General features: G+C 42.0%; 1 protein-coding gene across 1 annotated transcript; it reads right to left on the bottom strand.

Moving 5' to 3' along the window:
• Positions 1–4,955: 4,955 nt before the first annotated feature.
• Positions 4,956–20,934, bottom strand: RIOK1 (RIO kinase 1). The gene is made up of 17 exons (XM_068199040.1): positions 20,780–20,934; positions 19,716–19,920; positions 18,111–18,201; positions 17,053–17,122; positions 16,306–16,348; positions 15,525–15,617; positions 14,731–14,843; positions 14,536–14,616; positions 13,915–14,001; positions 13,225–13,362; positions 12,488–12,591; positions 10,722–10,828; positions 10,016–10,081; positions 8,300–8,419; positions 7,961–8,014; positions 6,702–6,851; positions 4,956–5,176 (listed from the first exon to the last, which is right to left on the bottom strand). The coding sequence occupies exons 1-17, from the start codon at positions 20,848–20,850 to the stop codon at positions 5,066–5,068; spliced, it is 1,704 nt and encodes a 567-aa protein (XP_068055141.1). The 5' UTR covers positions 20,851–20,934; the 3' UTR covers positions 4,956–5,065.
• Between the last annotated feature and the right edge of the window lie 1,299 nt (positions 20,935–22,233).

Raw genomic sequence — 22,233 nt, 5'->3', positions numbered from 1 at the left:
AACTATGAATCAGGCTTCCTGTCCTCATGTCCCCATCACCAGCCTTCATGCCAGCCCTTAACCCAGTCTTAATGCCTGGAGAAGGGTCACTGCCCATCATTCATCCTGTTCTGCAGCAGCCTGCTGCAACCATAGCCTGCTGTCTTGGGGGGGAAAGAAAAAAGAGAAAAAAAGGGAACAACACACAGAACCCCCAAGCAATACCTGCCAACTGCAAGCCCCAGCCTTGCGGCCTTTTCTGCAGACATGGATCTCTGGACTAGATTAGAGAGAGAGCCTTAAACCTACTGCTACAGGCTAGGTCTTACATTCACACTGTGCTTAGGAGAGCTTACAGTTCCAGCCAGGCTGCAGAGGTCAGAGGCAGGTTGTTGCATGTCAGAAAGAAAGGCCAAGTTTGTTCTTATGTCAGTCCTTTGAAAATAAATAAGCATGGAGGGGAGGTGGGAAAGGGAAAAAAAAAAAAAAAAACAACCAAAAAAAACCAGCATCTGTCAACAACTCAAATTGTGTTTAGGGCTAGAGATTGTGGCAAAATGATTGCTACCTATTGCATTACACAAAAGATGGATGTTTATGCCTCTGAATTTGGGCAGCTGAAGAATGATATCCTTAATATTTTTTAGATTCTTACCACAAGCCTTCACCATTTGTACAGGGGGAAAGAATTCTCCTTGGTTTGTCATGTGCCATCTAGAACCTCCTCCTAAACCCAGCATTAATACCACTGTTGCAGGCCTGGCCCGGCCCAGAATAAATTATGCCCCCATGTCCTCAAGATATAAAACTTTGTCCAAGAACAGGAGAAAAAAAAAACCCAAATAACATCTAAGTGCATGTACAACTCCATCAAAATTTATAGAAAGTTATGTAGATGATTGAAACATAATTAGCACTTTTGACATTGAAGGAGCCTTGGCACTTTCCAACAGTCTGAGCATGAACTTATTTCTCCCTCTAGAGGACATGAAGATTAGCACAAGGAACATAAGGTTATGTCAAGACCAGGAAAGTAACGAGATGCTAAGGCAAAGGGTCGGCATTTTTGCTTTGAAAGTCTACTAGCAGTTTAGGAGGACCAAAATTACAACTGTGAAAACAATGAGTCATTAAGTTATGTGTTTATTTTTCCAGCGATACCCTAGAGAGGTCGAAATAAATTCTGAGTTAACTTTCTGAGTTAACCTGGTATTCTGAAATCCAGCCCTCACTGTTCTTCATCATCAGTTCCTCCACTACCTGTGACCAAAACCTGCAGGACACATTGGTCCTCAGAAAATGTCAGCCTCACTTCTTTTGTGTCTCAAAGCACCACAGGTAAGACCCTTGCCCGAGCACACAGGACAAAAGCAAGCATGCAGCCTTGCCACAGCTGGTTGTGCACTGTTGCATTGTTTAATCAAAATATTTCAGCATGGAAATCAAATCCCTCTGAGCAGACGTATCCTTACAAAGCTGGTTTTACTAGCTTCATCACAGGGAAACCGAATCCGTAAAACTCTACCTTCCAGTGCTTCTACTGCTACATGTAATAAAATATATCATGTGGAAAAAGCAACAAATTAATACCAGCCCAGCACAGACCTCAGACCTGAGAGGAAGCCTAGTGCCAACTGTTCAGAGTGCAAACCAGCCATATGGCACTGCAGAACTTCAGAGGGGTGGGGGGCTGAACCCCCCCAAAAATTCCACCATGACCTTTTTTGGAACTTAACATATATTATTTAGCAGTAACTCCTTCCAGTCCTCTCCCACTGAATCCCAGTGAATGACTGCAAACACAAGACTACTTGGAAAGGCCCTGGAAGATAAGATTAATTGCTTTTGTACATTTTTATCTCTGATAACAGAGTTGTAAGTATTCCCACTCTACATACTTAAGCTTTCTAATGTCACTAAATCTTCTGGCCTCAAATTCCCAGAAATGCATTTTTCCAAGCATCTGACCTGTGCCTGAGAATTTGATGTCCTTCACATGCTCAGCCCATTCTAAAAAAGTATATAATAATAATAATAATAATAAACAGCATCTCAGATTAGACAGCTAATTTCAAGCCCATTCTTACCCACTGGTAAGCCCATTCTTACCCACTGGTTGCACCCACTGGTGCAAACACTACAGGCAGCATTCTGCCAAAACCCACCCACAGTCTGCCCTCTGCATAAAGCACCTTATCCTGCCTTTTTAAAGCCAATCCTCCTCCACCTCTTTAAGCCAGAAAGGAGTATCAAAGTAGCTGAAAGTTCTGCTTTTGCAGCTATAAAAATTCCTTCTGATTGTCTGACAGAACTGGACTCTAATCCATTTTCAGAGAAGACAGAAAACAAAACAGTTGTGATTGGAAAAACACACCAGACAGTTTTCAAAAGCCCTGCTTGCAGAAACATTCCCAAAGCCTAAACAACAAAGCAAGACAGTTTATGGCACGACCTCAGTAAAGATGTTCTCATTCAAAAGGGGGAAAAAAGTAATCTGAGTGCTCCACTTTGACACTGGAACACCCAGTGAGCAGTGGAGCAGAGGAGGAGCATGTTTGCAGTCAACAGAAGGGAATTCTCAGTCTTAGGGGTAGGTTCACACCTGCGCAGTTCAGTCTCACTGCTGCTGTGACATCTCAGGGTCATCTCCTGGCTCCATAGCCCACCAGCCTCCCACAGCCCTCCTCTCCAGGCTCTGTTTGCTTGTGCTGTGACAAGAGGTGAACTCGAACATGGAGATTCTTGCAATGGCCCACAAGAGATGCAAGAGCCCTACTAGCAAGTACAATATTGAGGGATGGAGGAAGAGGGGGTAGGTGAAAAATTATGGAAGATAAAGGGGAAGCATTAGCTTTGAGCTAGTTTTGTCCCCATTGTTTTTATACATAGAACTGGCATACATGGTAATACTCTGTATAGGTGCCAGCAGCAGGGCACAGCAAAAACATTCTGCCATGGCAAACAGACTGGGCCTTATAGGATCTTCATCTCTGAGGGAAAAGTGGGGTTAACTGAGTATCTGTGCTACTCTGAAGCTTTTTCTTTAGCACAGGATATAAAGTCATGCCATCCCATCCTCATCCTCCCCACACCAAATCAGACTGGTGCCTTTTGGTAGTTATGTGTAGCATTCTTCAACCACTCTTCTTCGGGGATCACCACGAAGATGCTTCATTTCACGGCTCTGGCCCAAGAAGCTCCCCATCAACCCCATTCCTGTGGACTGCCTCACTTTAGTACTTTAATCAGGCCTGCAGTGGCCAGGACTCATAAACTGCACTCACAGCCCACCTCCGACAAGCACATACCCCACTGCAACAGCCACCCCCAGGCCATCTGCACTTGCACGCGGGCTTTTCTGGCTGTGCTTCACCTCAGGTCCCCTGCCAACACCCCGACTGTGCACACCTGTCCTCGAGCAAACACCTGAGGCAGACAGCTCATGCTTTGAACAGCCTGCACAGACAGTCCTGCTGCACATCACTGCGAGCAAGGTTCCAATCCAAAATGGTAGATTCAGGATCCTGCTACAGGACAGCTAGAGCTAGGCAAACTTGATAAGGCTGTGGTGAACAGCCTGGAGGGAAGACAAGGTTATGTGGGCTGGGACATTTCCTCTTCCCTCAAGCACAGATGAGAGCAACCTCCTTTCTCTGAAGTGTCTCCTCAGGTAAAGGAGGTAAACACCGCCTCGTGGAACATGCTCTGTCTCTGGGGCTTCCAGGCTCATTGCCAAGAACCAGCACCTATCCCCGCCTTCAGAGCAGCCAGACCCAAAGAGAAGGTGGCTGTCTCTTGTGTCTGACAACTCCCACTCACACTGATCAGCCATGGACCATTTTCCTGGTGGAGTCATCCACTGCTGAGCTACACAAAATAAAGCACACACAGCTTCACAGTCACTTATACTCACCTCACTTCACTAAAAACACCGAGGTCTGCCCAGTACACAACTTGTTCCTGGGGAAAGGCAACAACTCGGACTTAATTCCCCACTCCATCCACAACCCTTAGGCCCTACACCCACTTCCTGGTGCACCATCTTCATGAATCCCAGCTGCCACGGCAGATGTGCACACCATGGCCCTGTCGGTCAGCAGGGAGAATCCCCAATCCAATGGGATTTCAAGGACAGTGTACAAAGCTGTTACTGCTTCAGTCACCTTCAGCACTGCACTGATGAACACAACCAGTCAGGCTGAGGGCAGCCATCACCGAGGCCACCGAGGCCTGAATACATCTGTACACAGGCAGGAAATAAGGGGTCCATGCTTCTCGCAGCATCTAAGCCCTTGGTGTTATGAGAATCACCAGTACTTCCTCACCTCTGGATATAGGTCTTGCAAGTCCTCCTTCCTTCACTTCCAAGTTAGAGGCTGGCCCTTATCTTGCGCCTGATGTAATGCCAATTTCTAAAATGCATGTATTTCATCTCAGTGTCCCAACAAACATCCCCATTTGCTGAGAAAATACCAGTCTTGCTTGCTCCAGTAATACTGTCCACACTTACATGAGTACTGTACGTGAGAGTGCTATCAATCCTTGTGTGGATGGAGAAAGGAAGCAAACAGAGAGAAAGGGAGATCTGGAAGCCCTGATCGGTTCCTCTCTTACAAGATTTCTAGCCAAAGGCACCAGAGAGGCCGTGAAGGTCAAATTGGGGATTGCAGCCACGTGTGCACTTGGCCATCAAGGGTGATGCAAGCACAGAGAGGCAGCAAAGGAACAATGCCTGCAGGGTTATCCCGGGGGACTCTGAGAGCCTGCAGAGCCCAATTTGCTTCCATACTGTGAAGAAGGCATGGGGAGTTAGATCACAGGAACAAATCAATGTGAGTTTAGCAAAAGAGTCTAACCTGCACAGGTAAAGAATTTTAGCAGGCACAAATATTAGACTCATTCTTTCCCATCGAGAAACCTGTGTCATACACTCTGTTCAAACAACTACACCATGTTATTAACAAAACCACCCTCAGTTTATACTGTATGTATATAAATAAAGGATTTTTAATTTTTTAATAAAGATAAAAGATGGTGACTGACTAATCCACAACACATCATCCCTTTCTGTGAGCCAAAGATGATTTTATTTGCCTTTCTTCATTTTTGCAGTCTTTTCTTTCCTCTTCTTCACATGCTTTGGGATTTTGGTTTTTCTCTTTTCTCTTTGGGCTTCTTTAACCATCTTTTTCCTTTCCTATAAGGAATCAAACACCATTCATTTAAAGCCAGAAGGGAATGAAGAATTTTAAGTAAGTCAATTGTTACATTAACAAGTTAATTAACACATGACATAAAAATAAGGTTATCAAGATAAAGAAACTTTAAAAATCAATAGAAATGGTGAGGGGAAAGGAAAAAGGAAATACAGATTGGGGGTAGAGCCCAGACCTGCACACTGGTAATGACAAGGCGAAATTCAAACTAATTAGAACCTGAGTTTCATGCAACCTTTGAAGAAAGTGAACAAGAGGCATTCTTAACTCCTGCTATTTACACCTAAGATTACAACAGGTTGTCTGGTCTACATTTTCTGCTACCCACAGGGCTACTATAGTTTGTGTTTCTATGTGTCATGCAAAAATATTGATCCAGTAAGTGCTGATAGAGCCAGCTGATCATCAGCAGGACTGGCAGGAAAGAATGCCATGCTACTGCAACACACTGTAAATCTGTGCCAGACACAGAAGGGACGAGACTCAACTAGGAAACAAAAAGTCAGCAAAGTGGAAGGGGCAGGTAGAAGCAATTGCTGCTGATCAGTTGTTCAACCTTCAGCTAAACATACAAGTTACAAAAACCCCTCATCTCACACAAAAAGAAGTCCAAATGAAAACCTATCAATTAGGATGAGAAGTGGCCAAGATTTCCCTGTTTCACATCTAAAAGACAGCAGCTCTAGACTGGCAGTGTGTAGTAGAGCGCTGCATTTTTATTTGACAGATATGAAATATATTATCTTATCTTTACTAGGAAGCAAAACCTAAAATGCAATGTCCCAAATCTTGAACCCCTTAAGCCTGCAAATTTCACCTTTTTTTTTTTTTGTTGTTGTTGTTGTTTTTTTTTTGCACAGCAACTAAAAGGCTGCCAAAAGGCTCTCACTCATGAGTGATACACTGCAAGAAAGAAGCCTCACCAAAACTGAGCATATTGTTCCACAGTTTAGAAAATGAAACCTCAAAGAAAACCCAAACCCCAGACCCTAACCATAATCCCTTTGCTGGACTGCATTACATCTGTTGCCCACAGCAAAGCTAGCCAGCTTGTACTAATGGTACTGCAAAAGCCACTGTGGTATAAACAATGTCACCAAATCTCCAGTTCTACAGATCAAGTGGTCTCAGCTGTCTGGGCATAAGGAGGTTCATCAGGGACCATAGCCACAAACCTGAACACCAAAGCCTAGAAGAGTAGCCAGAGGGACTGAAAAGCTGCCCAGGCTTCACTGAATTCTACTTTGTGTAGCCCTGTAATTTCCTGTAGAGATCTCTCTTCTAGCTTTGCCTAAGCTACAGAGAGCTGTGTTGCACACTGCTCTACATAAAACCACCTTTAATAAATCATCCCAAATGAAATTCACTGCCTCTGCTCTTGTTCTCCACAACAGGAAAGGTCCAGAGCTTGTTTCAGGCAAGAAGAAACAAGAGCCACTAAGTTTGGATGTTTTTGTGTCATATAAGCAAAGGTGGGAAAAAATAAACAATTCCCAGCCAGCTGACCTTTTTGTCCATGCTAACTTCAACAGGTTTATCTTTGGGATGTACAGATTCTTTACAGCACGAATCAGAGTCCTCTGAGCTGCCACCATCATCATCATCATCATCAGAGTCTGTTTCTGAATTGTCTGCCTCTTCAAGGAGTGCAGGAATCTGCAAGATATATCAAGAATTATATCAGATCAAAGCCAAGAAACCTAATGACAGCAAACACACACTTACATGCAAAATATATATATATATTCTCACAAAAAAGAAAACAGAACCTGCTGCAAAGAAACCCTTGAGCAATCTGATGCTAATCCCCCTTACCACAGCCCTCACAGAGTTTCAAGATAAAGAATGAAAAGTAGGTTAAGCCAAACTAAGAACAAGGAATCTAGAATGTACACCACAGATTCTTTTAGGTCAGGGCTCAAAGCACAGCTGTTATTTGCACTCCCAAACTAATTTCCCTAAGTTAAACAGCAATTTGCTAACATATGTGGAAGCCTATTTTTAATTATCCTTGGATCATGCCCAAATCTACCTTGGGGGCACTGTATGTATTTTATACTGCAAACACAAATATCTGCATTGGAACACTCACTTATTCTTAAACAAGCCTGGAGACTGTGCTACAGCCTGATCCCATCCATATTTATATTTCCATTTTAAATCAAGAGTCTACACCACTGCTAGAGAACATTCACAAAGTAAGGAGGGGGAATCCACACAGGGCTTCTGCCTTGAATGACATGGCTCCAAGTGATCTGTATCCAACTTCTCATCCAATCTACTTTACAGAAGTGTCACTGTCAAGTACTTCAAACACAGTAAGATATAATATTTTATGGCTTATACTGGAGGACTGTTCTTTATGCAATATTACAATAGATACCCTATCATATCAACATATCTGATATCATATCTGATATCAGAAACATATCAAAACTTGCAGTCATGCAACAGTTTAAATCAATTACATTTTCCATAATCAGAAAACACTTTCCCTCATCATCACCTTAACTTCAGAGATCATGGCCACAGCAAGGATTTTAATTTCATTCTCAAACAAACCAGCATCAGCCACAATGCAGGGAAGCAAATTCTGTGTTGTGTAGACACTCTGCCATGCCAGAGCCATCCTGACACAAGTGGTCACTCTGGACACAAGAGGCTTCTTTCATGGTGTCAGCTGCAGGACCAGGCATTCTCTGAACTACCTGTAAGCACTTTTCTGAAAATGGCTAAAATGAAGGATTTCAAAAAGACCCTCTCACCTTCTGAACACCAGACAAATCCTTCTTCAGTCCTGTCACTGTCTGGTAGAGAATCTGCTCCAAGGGAGAGAGGAAGAAATTACATTATCAAATTATGTCTTAATCCTTTGTGCCCAGAGAAAATTACTATCTAAAAATAAATTTAAAGAAATAAAGACCAGGATAAAATCCACAATGTTAGCATTAAGCACTAACCAGACAATTTTAAAGTATGATATAGATTCAGTACTCCACACTTTGGTAGCAAAGCTTCTGTTTTTGTTTGTTGCTAACGATTTCCAGTAAGAAGAATTCATATTCTCTCTCTCTCTTTTGCAGGGCCATAGCATGTCTACTCACATTATCTTGCTGAACATTCAATGCCATATCCTCTTCTTTCAATTTCATCATTATGTCCACGTCCCTCTCATAGTTTTTAACTTCAGTCAGAGTTCGAGGTATGTAGGCCTTTTTAAATACCTAGCACAGTGAAAGGAAACACAGACTTACTAATTTACATATAGTGTCATGATGTTCTTCTCTCCTAATTATGCATCCTTGGGAGAATAATCACAATCAGAGAAACAACAAATGAACATGACAATCATCCACTACCATTTGAACTACACAGTTGTATTTTGTTTGGTTATTTTTGCAGGGGCAGACTTAATGTGCAACCTAGTCATTACTGATAGATCACAACTAAGAAAGCTCCTTCCTTAGCGTGACTCACACGAGCACATTTACAAAATTATCCAACCATCTCTTAGCCTATTGGAGTCCTAAGGTTTTGTATCCTAAGAATTTTTCTAATGCTTTTATTGTAATGCTTATAATGCCTTCAGGAGGCAACTCCATTGAAATGCACTGCTAGAACTTAATCTCTTTACATAACAATACTCACTTCAACCTACAGTCCAACTCAAAAAAGGTTCTTGCAGCAGTACAGTACAATAAAAACTAACTGCAGTATTAATAACATACTTAAAGTTTGTCACATTTGAAACAGTCTTTCAGCAAGCCTATGACCCTACCAGATCAGAGAGATGTGTTTTGCTTCTCTGTTTCATGGTATCAGTTCAATCCCAGTACAGATTCAGTACCCTTCACGATCACCACTGCTCATCTGAGAGCTGTGCACAAAACACAGGCCCCCACTTCCACAGAGCTGCCCTTACTCAGCTCTACTCTTTTGCAAAGGAAGTGGCACAAATTAGCCATGGTCACATGGAAAGTCTAAGACAAATGAACTGAACTTATATGCTACGAAACCACCTCTCTTACAGGTCAGTACCTCATATAAACAAAGGAGTAACTTGTTTGCAGAAGATGGGCTTGCTACCAAACACTAGAATCTGACTCTACATCTCAGTAGTTTTATGCTGAGGCTATACTGGGACAAAAAACATCCTTCCTCGGCAAAGCCTGAAGCAGTTAGTGAAACCTGCTGAGCTCCAAGACAAAAAAGTCTTGAATAAATCAAGTAGTATTGACATCAAAGATAAGAGGTTTTTGTTGGTTGTTGGTTTTGTTTTTAGACTCTTCTGGAACAGATAGTTAAGACTTAGATAGAAATGGTTCTATCTTTACATCAAGCATTTCCAGAACATTAACAGCTTTCTGAAATGGACTTGAGATGGCTTCAATGATTGTAAAAGCAGTGGAAGAACTGAATTAGACTGGAAGTGGAGCTAGACAGGCAATTTGGCCAATGCACATATCCAAATAGCCTGCTTCTGTATCACTGGTCCAAAACCACTGGCACAATTAGATCTCTCTACTCAGGTTTTTTGTTAACTAAACCTGAACTGAAAGATCCATCAAGAGACCTAGATGTGAGCAAACAAACTGGTTTAGGAAATAGAATATTTGCCTTCTAACAGCTTATTGATGTCAGCTTTCACAAATGGCATCCCTTAATACTTCACATCTCAACTAGGTCAAGACATTTCAGTATCACAAACAATGTTTTGTTTATCATCAACTGTACATTTTCCCAAAGAAAACAGAACATTTTTCAGGGTTTAGAAGAGGTAAGGTTAATATTAATTTCATAGCAGAAACAGAAATCCTCACTTCCTCATCCACTTTATCTTGACTGGATCTTTCCTCCTCTGTTCTCTTCGATGCTATTTCCATTGCCTAAAGAAATACAAAACATTACAAAAAAGTTATCATTCTTTAGAATCGCACCACTAAGCCTTTAGAATCACATCCAACTATTCCCATCTGCACTTCTCCCTGTGCTCCACCATCACTCACACGCACTCCTGCTGTCCCTGTGGGAATGCCTTCAGCGACACCTAATGGTGACCAGCACTGCTGCGAAGCACACTGACAGCTGCAGATCAGGGCCGTTAACAGCGGGAAAAACACACGTGCTGCTGCTCCCCCCAGACCAAACTGTGGCAGGCCCAGCACGGCTACAGGACATACAACACCATTCTCCATATAAGCACGATTATATTTCTGCAGAGCTCCTCCTTGCCAGAAAGGAAGAGCTAACTTAAAGCATCCTGGTTCTTATAGCACCTCAAACAGACATGTGAGTCTTCAGGATTAGGCAGACTTTCTGAGAGCAACATTAGAGAGAAAATGCAATGAAAAGCAGCATCACCTTACAATGGTATAAATGGAAAAGACCCATATGCATTTTTGAAGCATTAGCACAACAATGTCATGTGCTGGCTTCCTTAGGATGTAGAGTAAATGAGATGATGGAGCTTGAACTAGACCTGATTTTACTGTACTCTTACTCAGTAACAAGGCCATGAGGTCTTACCTTAGACAGATAGTCATCAATGTTTTCACTTGTGATAGAAGGATCAGTAATAAATTCAAACAGCTCCCTCACTGTCATCACTGCAACATTGTGCTTCTGGAAAAAGTCTGCCAGGAAACAAGGGAGAGAAAAAATCCATCAGTAATTCCATCTAACATATGCACCTTGCAGGTTAAAGTGACAATTCCAGCGAGCCAACAACTCTGATGACTTGGAAAAGTCTCAGCAGCACATTCTACATCAAATGGAGTTTAGTTACCAGATGATTCTTGGTCATCTGAAATAAAACCGTTCATCTCCCAGATGCAACAAATACTAAAAGGAGAAAAACTGCATAAATATAAAAGCCAAATCAATTTCAGCAGGTTCCTGACTTAATGGAGTACGGGCTAAGAAGTATTCAAGACAGGTGTAGTATTTGCAATGACTAAGATAAAAAAATGTATTTCGAATAAGGAATGGAGACCTCAAACTTTTGCTAGAGAGAAACAAATGGCCACTGAAATACGGTACATTATGATCCACCCAAAAGGGAAGACACATTGATGTCCTAGAATCTTCCTCGCTACTACACTAAGAATTGGTTCTTAAATTAGTTATGACCAAATTCATAGGCTGCATTTCTGTTCTGAAAAACAGCAGCAAGTGACACTGAGGACTGTTCAACAAGTATTTCCTACTAAAATTCCCAGAAGATCTCTCACTTTGAGAAATTAATCATAGAAGGATTAGAAAAGGACTTAGTTTGGAGGCAGCTCTCTGTGCCCACGGAACAACAAATCTCTGCAAAGATCACACCTAGGGCAGAACTAGGTGTTTCTTAGAGTCTCTGCAGAAGGTTTAGACAGAGTAAGTTGCAGTGACAAAAAACAAACCAAACAATACCAAAACCACTGCAACTCACGGAGACTCTAGACTATCTAGGGAGAGTAAGTCAAAAGACATGAATAAGGAGCAAGGGTGTGACTAGCAGAAACAGAAGTAGTTACTAGAAAGGCATGAACTGAAAAGGAATAAGGAAAAGGTAGCATACTGGATATCAACAGACACACAGCATGCACACAGCTCTTTCCTAATTATGTGCCAGACTTTCAAGAGTCTCAGTAAAATAAGAAAAAGTCAATCTGAAAAGAAAGGGGGGGACAAAGGCAGCCTATTGAGATTTTTTTGTCCTCAGGGACACACCCTACCATGAGGTATGTATCTGTTGCACAACATGTATATTCACACATGAAGACCAAATTCTCAAGAGAAAAGCACCATTAAACTTTATCAAAATATTATGACAAGTGATAACATCTCTAATTAATTACTCTGTGCCTCGATCCTCTCAGCTGCCCTTAGTGCAGGGAACTTTATAATACACAGAAACATCTTGCCAGCCGAGGAATCCCAGATGTGGATTCAGCTCAGAGAAGGCACCAAACACATCAGTATGTCTGCAGAGTATTTTAAGTAAGGGAAGTTAAGACTGGGGTGAGCACTGCGGCAGACTGGGAGTGATCTTAGATCTATCCTAAGTCTGAGATTCAGCCATGTGACTCATTTCAGAGAGATGATTTCTAGCAAAATAGGCTGCACTGCTCTGAACTCAGCACAGTACACTGCTCCCTGAGGAAGTCTCGAGAACATAGGAGAGGAAGTATTTTAATGGAATTTTGACAGCTTCTAAAGTCAGTTACACCTGGAAGAACATAAGGTGAACTGAGTCCATCCTGCTAAATAAACCAGCTGTCAGAACAAGGGCTGCAGTGCAGCCTCCTCACCGTTAACGTTGGCACAATCCTTGCGCAGGAACTCCAGTGCGTGCGGGTGGTCATGCTCCACAGACTGAGACACATCAATGATGTACACGTCCCCTCCGTGGTACCTGCAAGGAAACCCCACACAGAGCTGCACCAACTCCACCAGACTACTGAGGGGCAGGGAACAAAGCATGCCTCAAACTTAAGAACCCACAAAAAAAAATCCTAACTTCTTTCTGCATGTTAGGGCCAGGGTGGCTTTTTTCAGTCAGTCCTTTCCCTCCTCTATTCAAGCTTTATAATTAAACTTTTTTAAAAATACTCTGCTCATGAACAAAAAAAGCAGAGGGGCACATGAAAAAAAAAAAAAACCAAGAAACAAGTTATAAAAATATAGCAGTGAAATGATATCTAACTAATATAAAATACCTTACATAAAAATGATACCTTACTTTTGCCGGAGTTGACGGGTTTTTTTCTGGTCGTAAGGGGGTTTTGTGAGGTGATTTTGTTGTCTTTTTTAACTCTTTTTTCTTTCTTCTTTTATAGTTTTTTTGTTTGTTTGTTTGCCCGTTGGCTTTTTTAACAGAGAAAGCTCAGATCTGGGCTAAAAGCTACATAATTAATTATAAAAGTTACAAAACCCAGTAACAACAAGGACCCCGCCCTCGCTGAAAGGTACATCGGTACTCTCACACAGAGGCTGCCAATGCATACATTTTAGATGTCACAATTCAGAGCAAGGATTAAAAACATACAGCATATTAAATTCACTGAGATCTGCGTGAACAAGTCTGGCATCTTGGTACATTCTTCTCATGTACTGGATGATCTGTAGGTACAGCTCCCGGACTTTGGAGTCAGACAACTGAGCATTCTTCAGCAGAGGAGCAGGCCTTGAAATTACAAAAAAACCAACAGAAACTAAATACTTTTTCCTTCTTCATACCAGCTGCAAATGCTTTAATTGCTGTGCCTGATCCTTTCATTCCCTGAGTGTGTCAAGCAAGTCAGGATGAGCAACCAAGTGCAAGGAGCCAGCGGGAAGGGCAGCAAAACTTTGCTATATGCTTGCCAAAGGTTCTGGAGCTCTATTTTCAACAGCTAATTTGGACCATGCTACATTGATGTCAGTAACTACAAAACAATAAACTATCTTCATGCATGATTAGCAAGCCTTTCCAGCATTAATCTCTGGTTAAGCCACTTTATGAATTAATTTTGCACACAACTGAGGCTTCAGAATCACACAGATTGCCTGCAGTAGTAGCTGACAAATGTCTGGGACCATTCCACAGATCACATGCACAGGTTAACTGTACAGCCCTAGAATAACTGTAGGTAAATCCAGATGGTTGGTTTTAAATCTCTGGGAAAAGCTATTACTAAATAAAAAAAAAAAAAAAAACTCAAATAAACAAGAAAAAATATTTTCTAAGGATACTTACCTATCACCTTTACCAATAAAGCCCATGACAAGCACATGACTCCTTAGCATTATTGGTTCTGGGCAAGGTATCTGGGCTGTATTCAACCTAAAACACAGGAACAAAGCCACCAAAAAAAAAAATCAAACTCTATTTGCTTTGCACTAGTGCATAAAGGAGCTCTGCAGCTGTGAAAATAACACAGTAAGAGCTCAGGAAACTCTCCCTTGTGAAGAGCAACTTGGAAATGCACACAAAAAGCCACAACCATTCTGACCCTTTTCTAAGCATTCCTGTGTCAAAGAATCTTTAGACAGTTCAGGTTAATCCTCGGTTAACCTATATCACACAGAGTGCTGCTGCTCAGCATCAGCTATTTCTAGCTCCTCCTTGCTGTTCAGTCATGTCAGACAGAGCTCAGACACTGAAGAGCTTTGAGCATTAGCAGGAAAACAAAAGAAGATCTTAATTCTTCCCTCCCCTTTTATTTCTCTCCCATAATGAAGCTTAAGACACTCTCCTGAACACTCCAGAGACCCGATAGGGTAGTGGTAGGCACAGTCTAGCAAAAAGAGAGCACCTCCTATAAACTCAAAAGTTTTGGTAACTTCTGCATGATGAAATAAAAGCTGGAAAAATCACCTTATTAAATTCCTCATTTCTTTTTCGGCCCATGTCTTCACCATTTTTCTTGGGTTGCCTTTGCAGTATCCATGACGAAATCTTTAAATTAAAAACATAAAAGACAACAGGGACTCTTAGTCTAGCACCGGTGATATTAACACCTTTCAAAACAATCCCTCTTCCCCAGTAAAACCAGGCAGAAGTCAAACTCACCTGAATTCACCACTCACATACTTATCCCGATCTTTAAACATCAGAATAGAGGTTTTGTAAATCTTTATTGCTCTGTTCTCTCCATTTGCAGTACTGGCATGATATACATTGGCCTATCAGATTAAAAAGGGAAGAAATAACACGAAAGAAAAGCTCTTTAAAACAACATAATCTTCTCTCTTCTTCTCATTCGGACACCTAGAAAAGAGCTCATCACCCCAGCCCCTATGTGTCACCCAGCTGAGGGAGACTGCACACTAGGGCAATCCTTTTACCATGGAAGGCAGCTTACAGGAAGTACATAAGATGGGGCGGGGGTGCAACAATGCCCACAGAATAAAATCAAAGTGCATAAGAAAACTCCGCCTCATCCACACTTGGGAGACTGAAACAAGCCCTTGTGTAAGCATGGCCCAAATGTCTCATGTTTCCATCTCTACACAGGGCAGAAGTATGTCCTCAATCAGAATTATCAGGGTTTGTATGGTTTTTTAGGCACTATTTAACACTGTAGGTATATAAAACTTTGCCAAAACTTTGTGTTGAAAGATGCAATTAACAACATCCACACATTTAAGACAGTATTAAAGCATTCTTAGAAAACTTTCATACTTGGGAAAATTGGTTTCCTTTAACATAAACAATTTTTTCTTAAGATAACTTCTTACCAATCAAGCAACACAAAATATTTAGAACTAAGCCCAAGTACTTCAATACATTTTCTGAGCATCATAAACTTCCATCCAGCTTGCTGAGAAAAAAAACCCTACTACATTATTTGCAATAAAACTTACTTCTTTCCCTGTGCTGATGCAGCCATTGATTTCTGATATGATACCTCTAGAGAGCATCTTGAACAGAATGATTCGGGTCCTTGGGTCCAACACCTCAAATTTAATGCAGAAAAGTCAGCAGAGGAAAATAAACAAATAATAATGCCCAGTCCTACTATAATATTAAAGGATCCTGGGCATCAGACTGTTCTCAAGGATCAAATAATACTCTGAACAGCAACCACTCAGAATTTTGCCATGAATCTAGGAAGATATTTTACTTTTTCTTCCCAATTTCTTTTCTTTTTTTTAAACTAAGCCTATGTCTTCAAGCTAACTCTAGAAGATACAAAGAAATAATGTTCCACTCATAGCTGCATTAAATGTTTTAAAGTATGATTTTTCTTGGGATACAGATACCACAACTGAAATAGAACAGCCATGTGGGCTCAGGCCAGTAATAATTCAGTCTTGCTACAGAAGAAAAAAAGAAAAAATGCAAACTCGGCATTTTTTCTTGTTCTTTGAAAATGAATGAAAGCTTGAGATGGAAGTCTGCATTATACATATGAGCAAATCACAATGTTAAACACAAAAATGAGCTCTAAAATGTTTATGGAACCAAAGTTAACCTTTGTATGTGAAAGAAAGAAAGAAAGAAACAACAGGTCTCTTCAGCATAATAGCAAGGGAAACAGAATTCCAAAACACTGTTCCTGCTTTAACTGTTTTCTTCATTGATTCCAAAATTCTACACTGTTTGCTCTGGTCAATAGGGAATTTTGATGAACAAAGGACTTACCTGTTCTACTGTTGCTCTGTCTGACTTGTCTTTGACTCGGTACCTAGCAGAAGTGAAAATAAAATGTTACAATCCCACATATGGGCTCAGTACTTCGACAGAGCAAACTGTGACATTCTGTGACAAGGATAGGATGACATTCTTAAGAAGTAGGGCTTTCAGTTCATACAAACCCAAAGGCTTCTCCCGCAGACAGAGGGATGGAAAAGAAAAAAATCAAAAAAACCACCACCATTAACATCAGAGCCCTTCATTATAGATTATCCTCCTGCTTTTCCTGAAATATGCTCATTCAGGAGAAAACTGTACCTGTCTCTACAACTTAGGGCTATAAGCTGCAGGCCAAAAAAAAAAAATCTTAAGAAGAAATACTTTTCCCTCACTAAATCATCAGAAGGAACTTTCTAGAGGTCTCCAATACCTTTTTAGCTCAGCGGCTTAAGGACTTCTGTTGAGAAAAAAAAGAATATCAAAGGGTCTTTTCTAGGGGAATGACACCCATCACTTCTGTCTTACTATACTACACCAACACAATTAGATGCGCTACCAGTGACAAAAGAATCAAAACTTTGGGATGATTCCAACAACAGATTTGGAAACCAAAAAATTGAAGACCAAAGGGCAAACAGCATGCAGACTTCTTCTAAACTTCATTTTTCTTAACAAACTTATTTAAACAAGGAAATAAGCACCGTACTTCTGAGTTTAAAGTATTTAAGTGAAAATTGAAGCATAAATAATACTCACATGTCTGCTTCCTTCTGTCTAGACTTTTCTGTGACTCTGTTTATAACAGAGTCATCAAAATTTAGCTTATCTGAAAAACACATAAGTGATGAAAAAAAACCAGAATCCCAAAACTCAAAGAAGTTTCCTACACACCACGTTTAACCTAGCACTTCACTCTGTTTACATTTCAGGGTAGGACTATAAGGTAACAACAAAGATGAGTGAGACAATTCCAGAGACTTGGAAATGTGATACCAGTAATGCCTTTTGGATAACATCTCACCATTAAATTTGTCTGTTCTTCTCTTATAACAATCAAATGCCATTTTTCTTAACACAATAAGCAATAGCCTCCCAGATTCTCTTCAACAATGCATTTAAATGGTGTTTGATTAAATGGTAAATGTATAAAAGCTGCTGTGTTGGGCTACAAATACCAGCAGCCTTCACCCTAGCACCACTTTCTTATAAAGGAAAACCCAACCTCTGATCTCTACCCTGTCAGAAGGTGCCAATCACAGCTACCCCTAGTCCTGACAGGCTGTGCTGAGCAGCCATCTCCATCTCAGGGCAAAAATCAAACCACACCAGCCGGGACATCAGCCTCTTCACTTAGCACAGGAACTCTGCCCCTGGGAGAAAACTGCTGAATAATGTATCCCCTGCCCCCAATACTACAGGGGACTGCATTTGTCTAGAAAATGCAGCTGTGGTAGCAGCTATGGGAATCACCAACATCACAACAGAGAGTTGAAACCCTCCCTCCACCCAAACAGCTTGTTCCTACAGAGAATCTAGGGAAGAAAGACTTCGTGTTGCCTGGAGAAGTCAAGGGGAAAGAAAAAACCCCAACAAAACAGCCATGTGGTTCTGAAGGTGGAGAGAGAGGAGGGTATGACAGCCAGTTCTTGAAGACTAAATGCAACTTCAAGTACTCAAAAGCCATTTTTAATCTCTCTGGCAATGGCTAACTCACCCATTCCAGTGAGTTCTGGCTTAACATGAGTGGAATTAGTCTGAGAATGCCACAGAGTGGTAACTGTTTAAATAACGGACGACAGTGCAATTATACTCACCTAAATTGATTTTGTGTTCAAATTTTCTTAAAACCTTGCCTGCAGGGGTTGACAGTTTTGCTGAAGAGCAATTAGGGGTCTGCCTATTTGCCTGAAATAAAGGATTTGTTAACTAAGTCACGTTCTGTACACAACCCTTTGAAATTCAAATCATTTCATTGGAAAAGTCATCTCAAATGCCTATGGCTAAAGCTGTAAGATGAAAAGCACATGAGATATAAGGAAATAGATATCGATTAACACCAGATTTTACTTAAATCAAGAAAAGAAAGCACAGGTAACACATCAGTTAGAATTCTAAAAGTGCTCCAAACCAGAGTTATTGTTTAGTCTAGGAAGCTACAAGTCTCTCACACAGCACTTTTTCTGTCTGTAGAAGGAAGAGAATAGAAAATAGAAACAAGAAATAAAATAAGAAGGAAAAAATGCAGAGGTAATGAACTGAGAAAACTTGCCACGATTCTGTCTTTTCTTACATGTGGTCCTCCCCAAACACAGCTAACACCTGAACATGATTTCACCATCACTGAACAGCATAAACCTCTAAATAAAGGCAAGAATATACCATCCAGGACAAGCGCTGCCAGACATGCTATGCTATGATCAGCACCACTCTGGTTCATCTCAACTGTTCTGCTAAGTTGGTAGCAGTAAGAAAAATGAGGTTTTGAACCTGTAGTGTCTAAGCTGATGTGAGAACTAGCATCCTTCTTACCTTCATGAGTGCTTTTCATTCTGCACAATGTCAGTGTCGCCCTGTTCTTTTAAAAGTTTTAAAGTTCTTCTAAAAGTTCTCTATGCCTTCTGATGTTTACATATTTCTACTGGAGCTTCTCACACAGTGTCATGTAAATAATGATTGTTTTGCATTCTTCTTTGTGGGAGGAGAGAACTGATAACTGATAGACTGTAGGTTTGACCGGTGTGGTTGGAGAGGTGGCAATTTCTTCCTCCAATCCACTGTAACTTTTGGAATTCTATATATTGCAAAGTCAGAAATAAAACTTACTTCCTATTACTCTTGTGATCTTAGACGTGTTCACAAGTTATTTCGTATCGTAGTGCGACACGCCAGAGTTTCTATGCCAACACCATACACGCTAAATTAATTCACTTCAAGCACCCCCCACCTCCATTTCCCATGTTTGTAGTTTTCTTTGCCTTCTTCACTATTAAGTCAAAAATAGAACTGGATTCACCCTGGATATGACTAGCAGATAGTCTAAAAATAAATAGAAAGGCTGGGGAAGATGCTCAGAAACACAGAGGACAAATACCAAAAAGTTAGGAACACTGGTAGAGATCAGGGTGAGTAAAGAAAGAGAAGCTGAGAAGTTGAGAAAGGTAAGTAAGAGAAAGAAACTGCAGTGACACAGAGAATCCAGCAATAGGGTTTGAGATGAGAAAATCAAATGGAGCTCTGGCTACAATGTACATACACATGCAGCACCTCAGAGGAACAGATGCAAAGGAATGGGATTCTCTCAAGGAAAAAATTCTGCTTGCAGTTGTCCTCAACATAACACTAACAACAAACAAAGCCTCCAGGCTGGCACCATTAGCTCTTGGGCACCCTCAAAGCCCACAGAATAACCTTCAACATACCTGTGGATTGCATCCACCAGCAGCATTGTGGCGCTTCGTGAGTCTTCCCACCTCATCATCCCAGTCCCAGTCTTCATCATCCTCTTCAGCATCATTGTCATCATCACCATCTCCTTCCTCAGCATTAACTTCTTCACACGTGCATAACTGGCAGTTCTCAGGGACCTCACCCTCTTTACACGCTTCTGTGTCTTCCACAGATTCACTTAAAAGAAACACAGATGTCTCTATAACTAAGAATGATTGTTACAGTCACCAAAAATTCAATACACTTATCCCCATAAATGACTCCATTTCAGTTGTGTCTTAATTCACTGAGTCCAGTTCTGAGGCCCTCTATTCAGGAAGGATATTGAGGTGCTGGATCAGGTCTGGAAAATGGAAATGAAGCTGGTGAAGGGTCTGGAGCACAAGTCCTACGAGGAGCAACTGAGGGAGCTGGAGGTGTTTAGCCTGGAGAAAAGGAGGCTCAGGGGGGACCCTATCACTCTCTACAGCTGCCTGCAAGGACGCTGTAGCCAGGTGGAGGTCGGTCTCTTCTGCCAGTCAACAAGTGACAGGAAAAGAGGACACGGCCTAAAGCTGCAAAGTTGCACCAGGAGAATTTGGAAGAATTTCTTCACAGCAAGGGTGGTTAGACATTGGAATGGATTGCCCAGGGAGATGGTGGAGTCACCGTTCCTGCAGATGTTTAAGGAAAGACTGGACTTGTTACTCAGAGCCACTGTCTAGTTGGCACGGTGGTGTTGGGTCACGGCTTGGCCTCGATGATCTCAGAGGTCTTTTCCAACCTAACTGATGCTGCGATTCTGTAATGTCAGTAACGTGTCACGCCTTTCTGCCAGGACAAGTGTCCCAAAGCAGCACGGATAATGGAAAAGGGAAGCCGAGAGACACACGCAGGCAGCCTTTCCTCTCACCTCCTCCAGTCACGGGGCAGCACCACCCGCTCTCCCTTCCCCGCGGCCGGGCAAGTCCCAGGGGTGCTCCCCGTCCCGCTCCGCGTGTTCGCCCGGCCCGGCACCCCCAGCGCCCTCACCCCCGGCCCCTCGGCGCGCCCTCACCTGTCCGAGCAGTCCGCATCGTCGAACTGCCCGGGCACGACCTGGCTCATCACCAGCGCTCGGTAATCCATGGCGGCGGGAGGCAGGAACCGGGAGGCAGGAGCGGGGAGCCGGGATGCCCGCGGGACGCAGGCGCCCGCCCGGCCCGGCCGCTACGGCGCCGCCAGAGGGACCAAAAGCGTCGCGGGCGAGCGCGGCTGGGACGGACCCGCCCCAGCTCCGGTCCCGCTCCCGTCCCGTCCGCTTAGCGGGCTCCTGCGCGGGCAGGGCCTGGAGCCGGCGCACGGAGGGAGTTTTTACAAGGGCTTGTCGTGGGGAATGGCTTTACACCGAAAGAGAGTAGGGCTAGATTAGATAGTAGTAAGAAATTCTTTCCTGTGAGGGTGTGCGGCTCTGGAACAGGTTGCCCAGAGAAGCTGTGGATGCCCCATCCCTGGAAGCGTTCCAGGCCAGGCTGGACGGGGCTCGGAGCAACCTGGGCTAGTGGAAGATGTCCCTGTCCACTTTAGGGAGGATGGAACTAAATGATCTTTACTGTCCCTTCCGACCCAAACCATTCTGTGATTCTTTGAATCCCTAGCAGCTGCCGATACGTCAACACTGAACTGTGACACATCTGTACAATATTCAATAATGTAACCTTAAAAATAGTGCATTTTCAAGCCCTCGGTTCTTGACTGGGAATGACCACTCCTGCTACAGATTCATGGTTGTTTTCCCTAAAACACAAGTGATGATCTGTGTCCTCTGCAGTAGATACTGAGAAGTTTGTTTGGTATACGCTGAAATATAAAATTCTGATCTTTATTAAAATAAAGCTCTAATTGAAGCAAAGTCATTCCAAATTTGCAAGCCTGGCTAGAAGCATCTTAGCTCCTAACACTCCTTGCATTGAATAACATTATAATCTGTTTATATCCAACGTAATGTAGGATTAGGAAAATAAAAGTGAATGCTAGGCTTTTGCTATCTGGTACATAAGGGTAAAATTTTAAAATGCGGTCTCTTTTTTGTAGATGTTTTCGCATTATCCAAGTGGTATGTATAAAACCTATGAAAAACCTGTGATTGTGCAGAAAACATGGATGCTTGTGCAGAGATACCTTTAAAAGAGATTTAATACAATAGGTGTCATTTGCATCTGCAACACTTCCATAAAATCAGCTCTTTGAGAGTCTCTGTGTTCATTTTCCCCAATGCACAGCCACCTACAACAGAAATTGGATTAAGATCACCTGTTTACTGATCTTTTTCTTAGAACCAGGTGTTGAAGGACTCTTAACCCATGTGGGTTAATCCATGTGCATAGAGAAGGTGCTGTTCTACAGGATTATTTCACTCTCTAATAAATTATTCAGTGCTCTTATGTAAACATACCCATTTATTGTAATGACAAGGGACTGTTTGAAACATAACACTGTCAGAGGATTTCCACATTCATTTTTATTCCTTCT

The sequence above is a fragment of the Anomalospiza imberbis genome, chromosome 1 (genome assembly GCF_031753505.1).
Source record: "Anomalospiza imberbis isolate Cuckoo-Finch-1a 21T00152 chromosome 1, ASM3175350v1, whole genome shotgun sequence".
Classification (NCBI taxonomy): Eukaryota; Metazoa; Chordata; class Aves; order Passeriformes; family Viduidae; genus Anomalospiza; species Anomalospiza imberbis.
The sequence above is the reverse complement of the archived record's forward strand: the minus strand, read 5'-3'. Positions and strand labels throughout refer to the sequence as shown.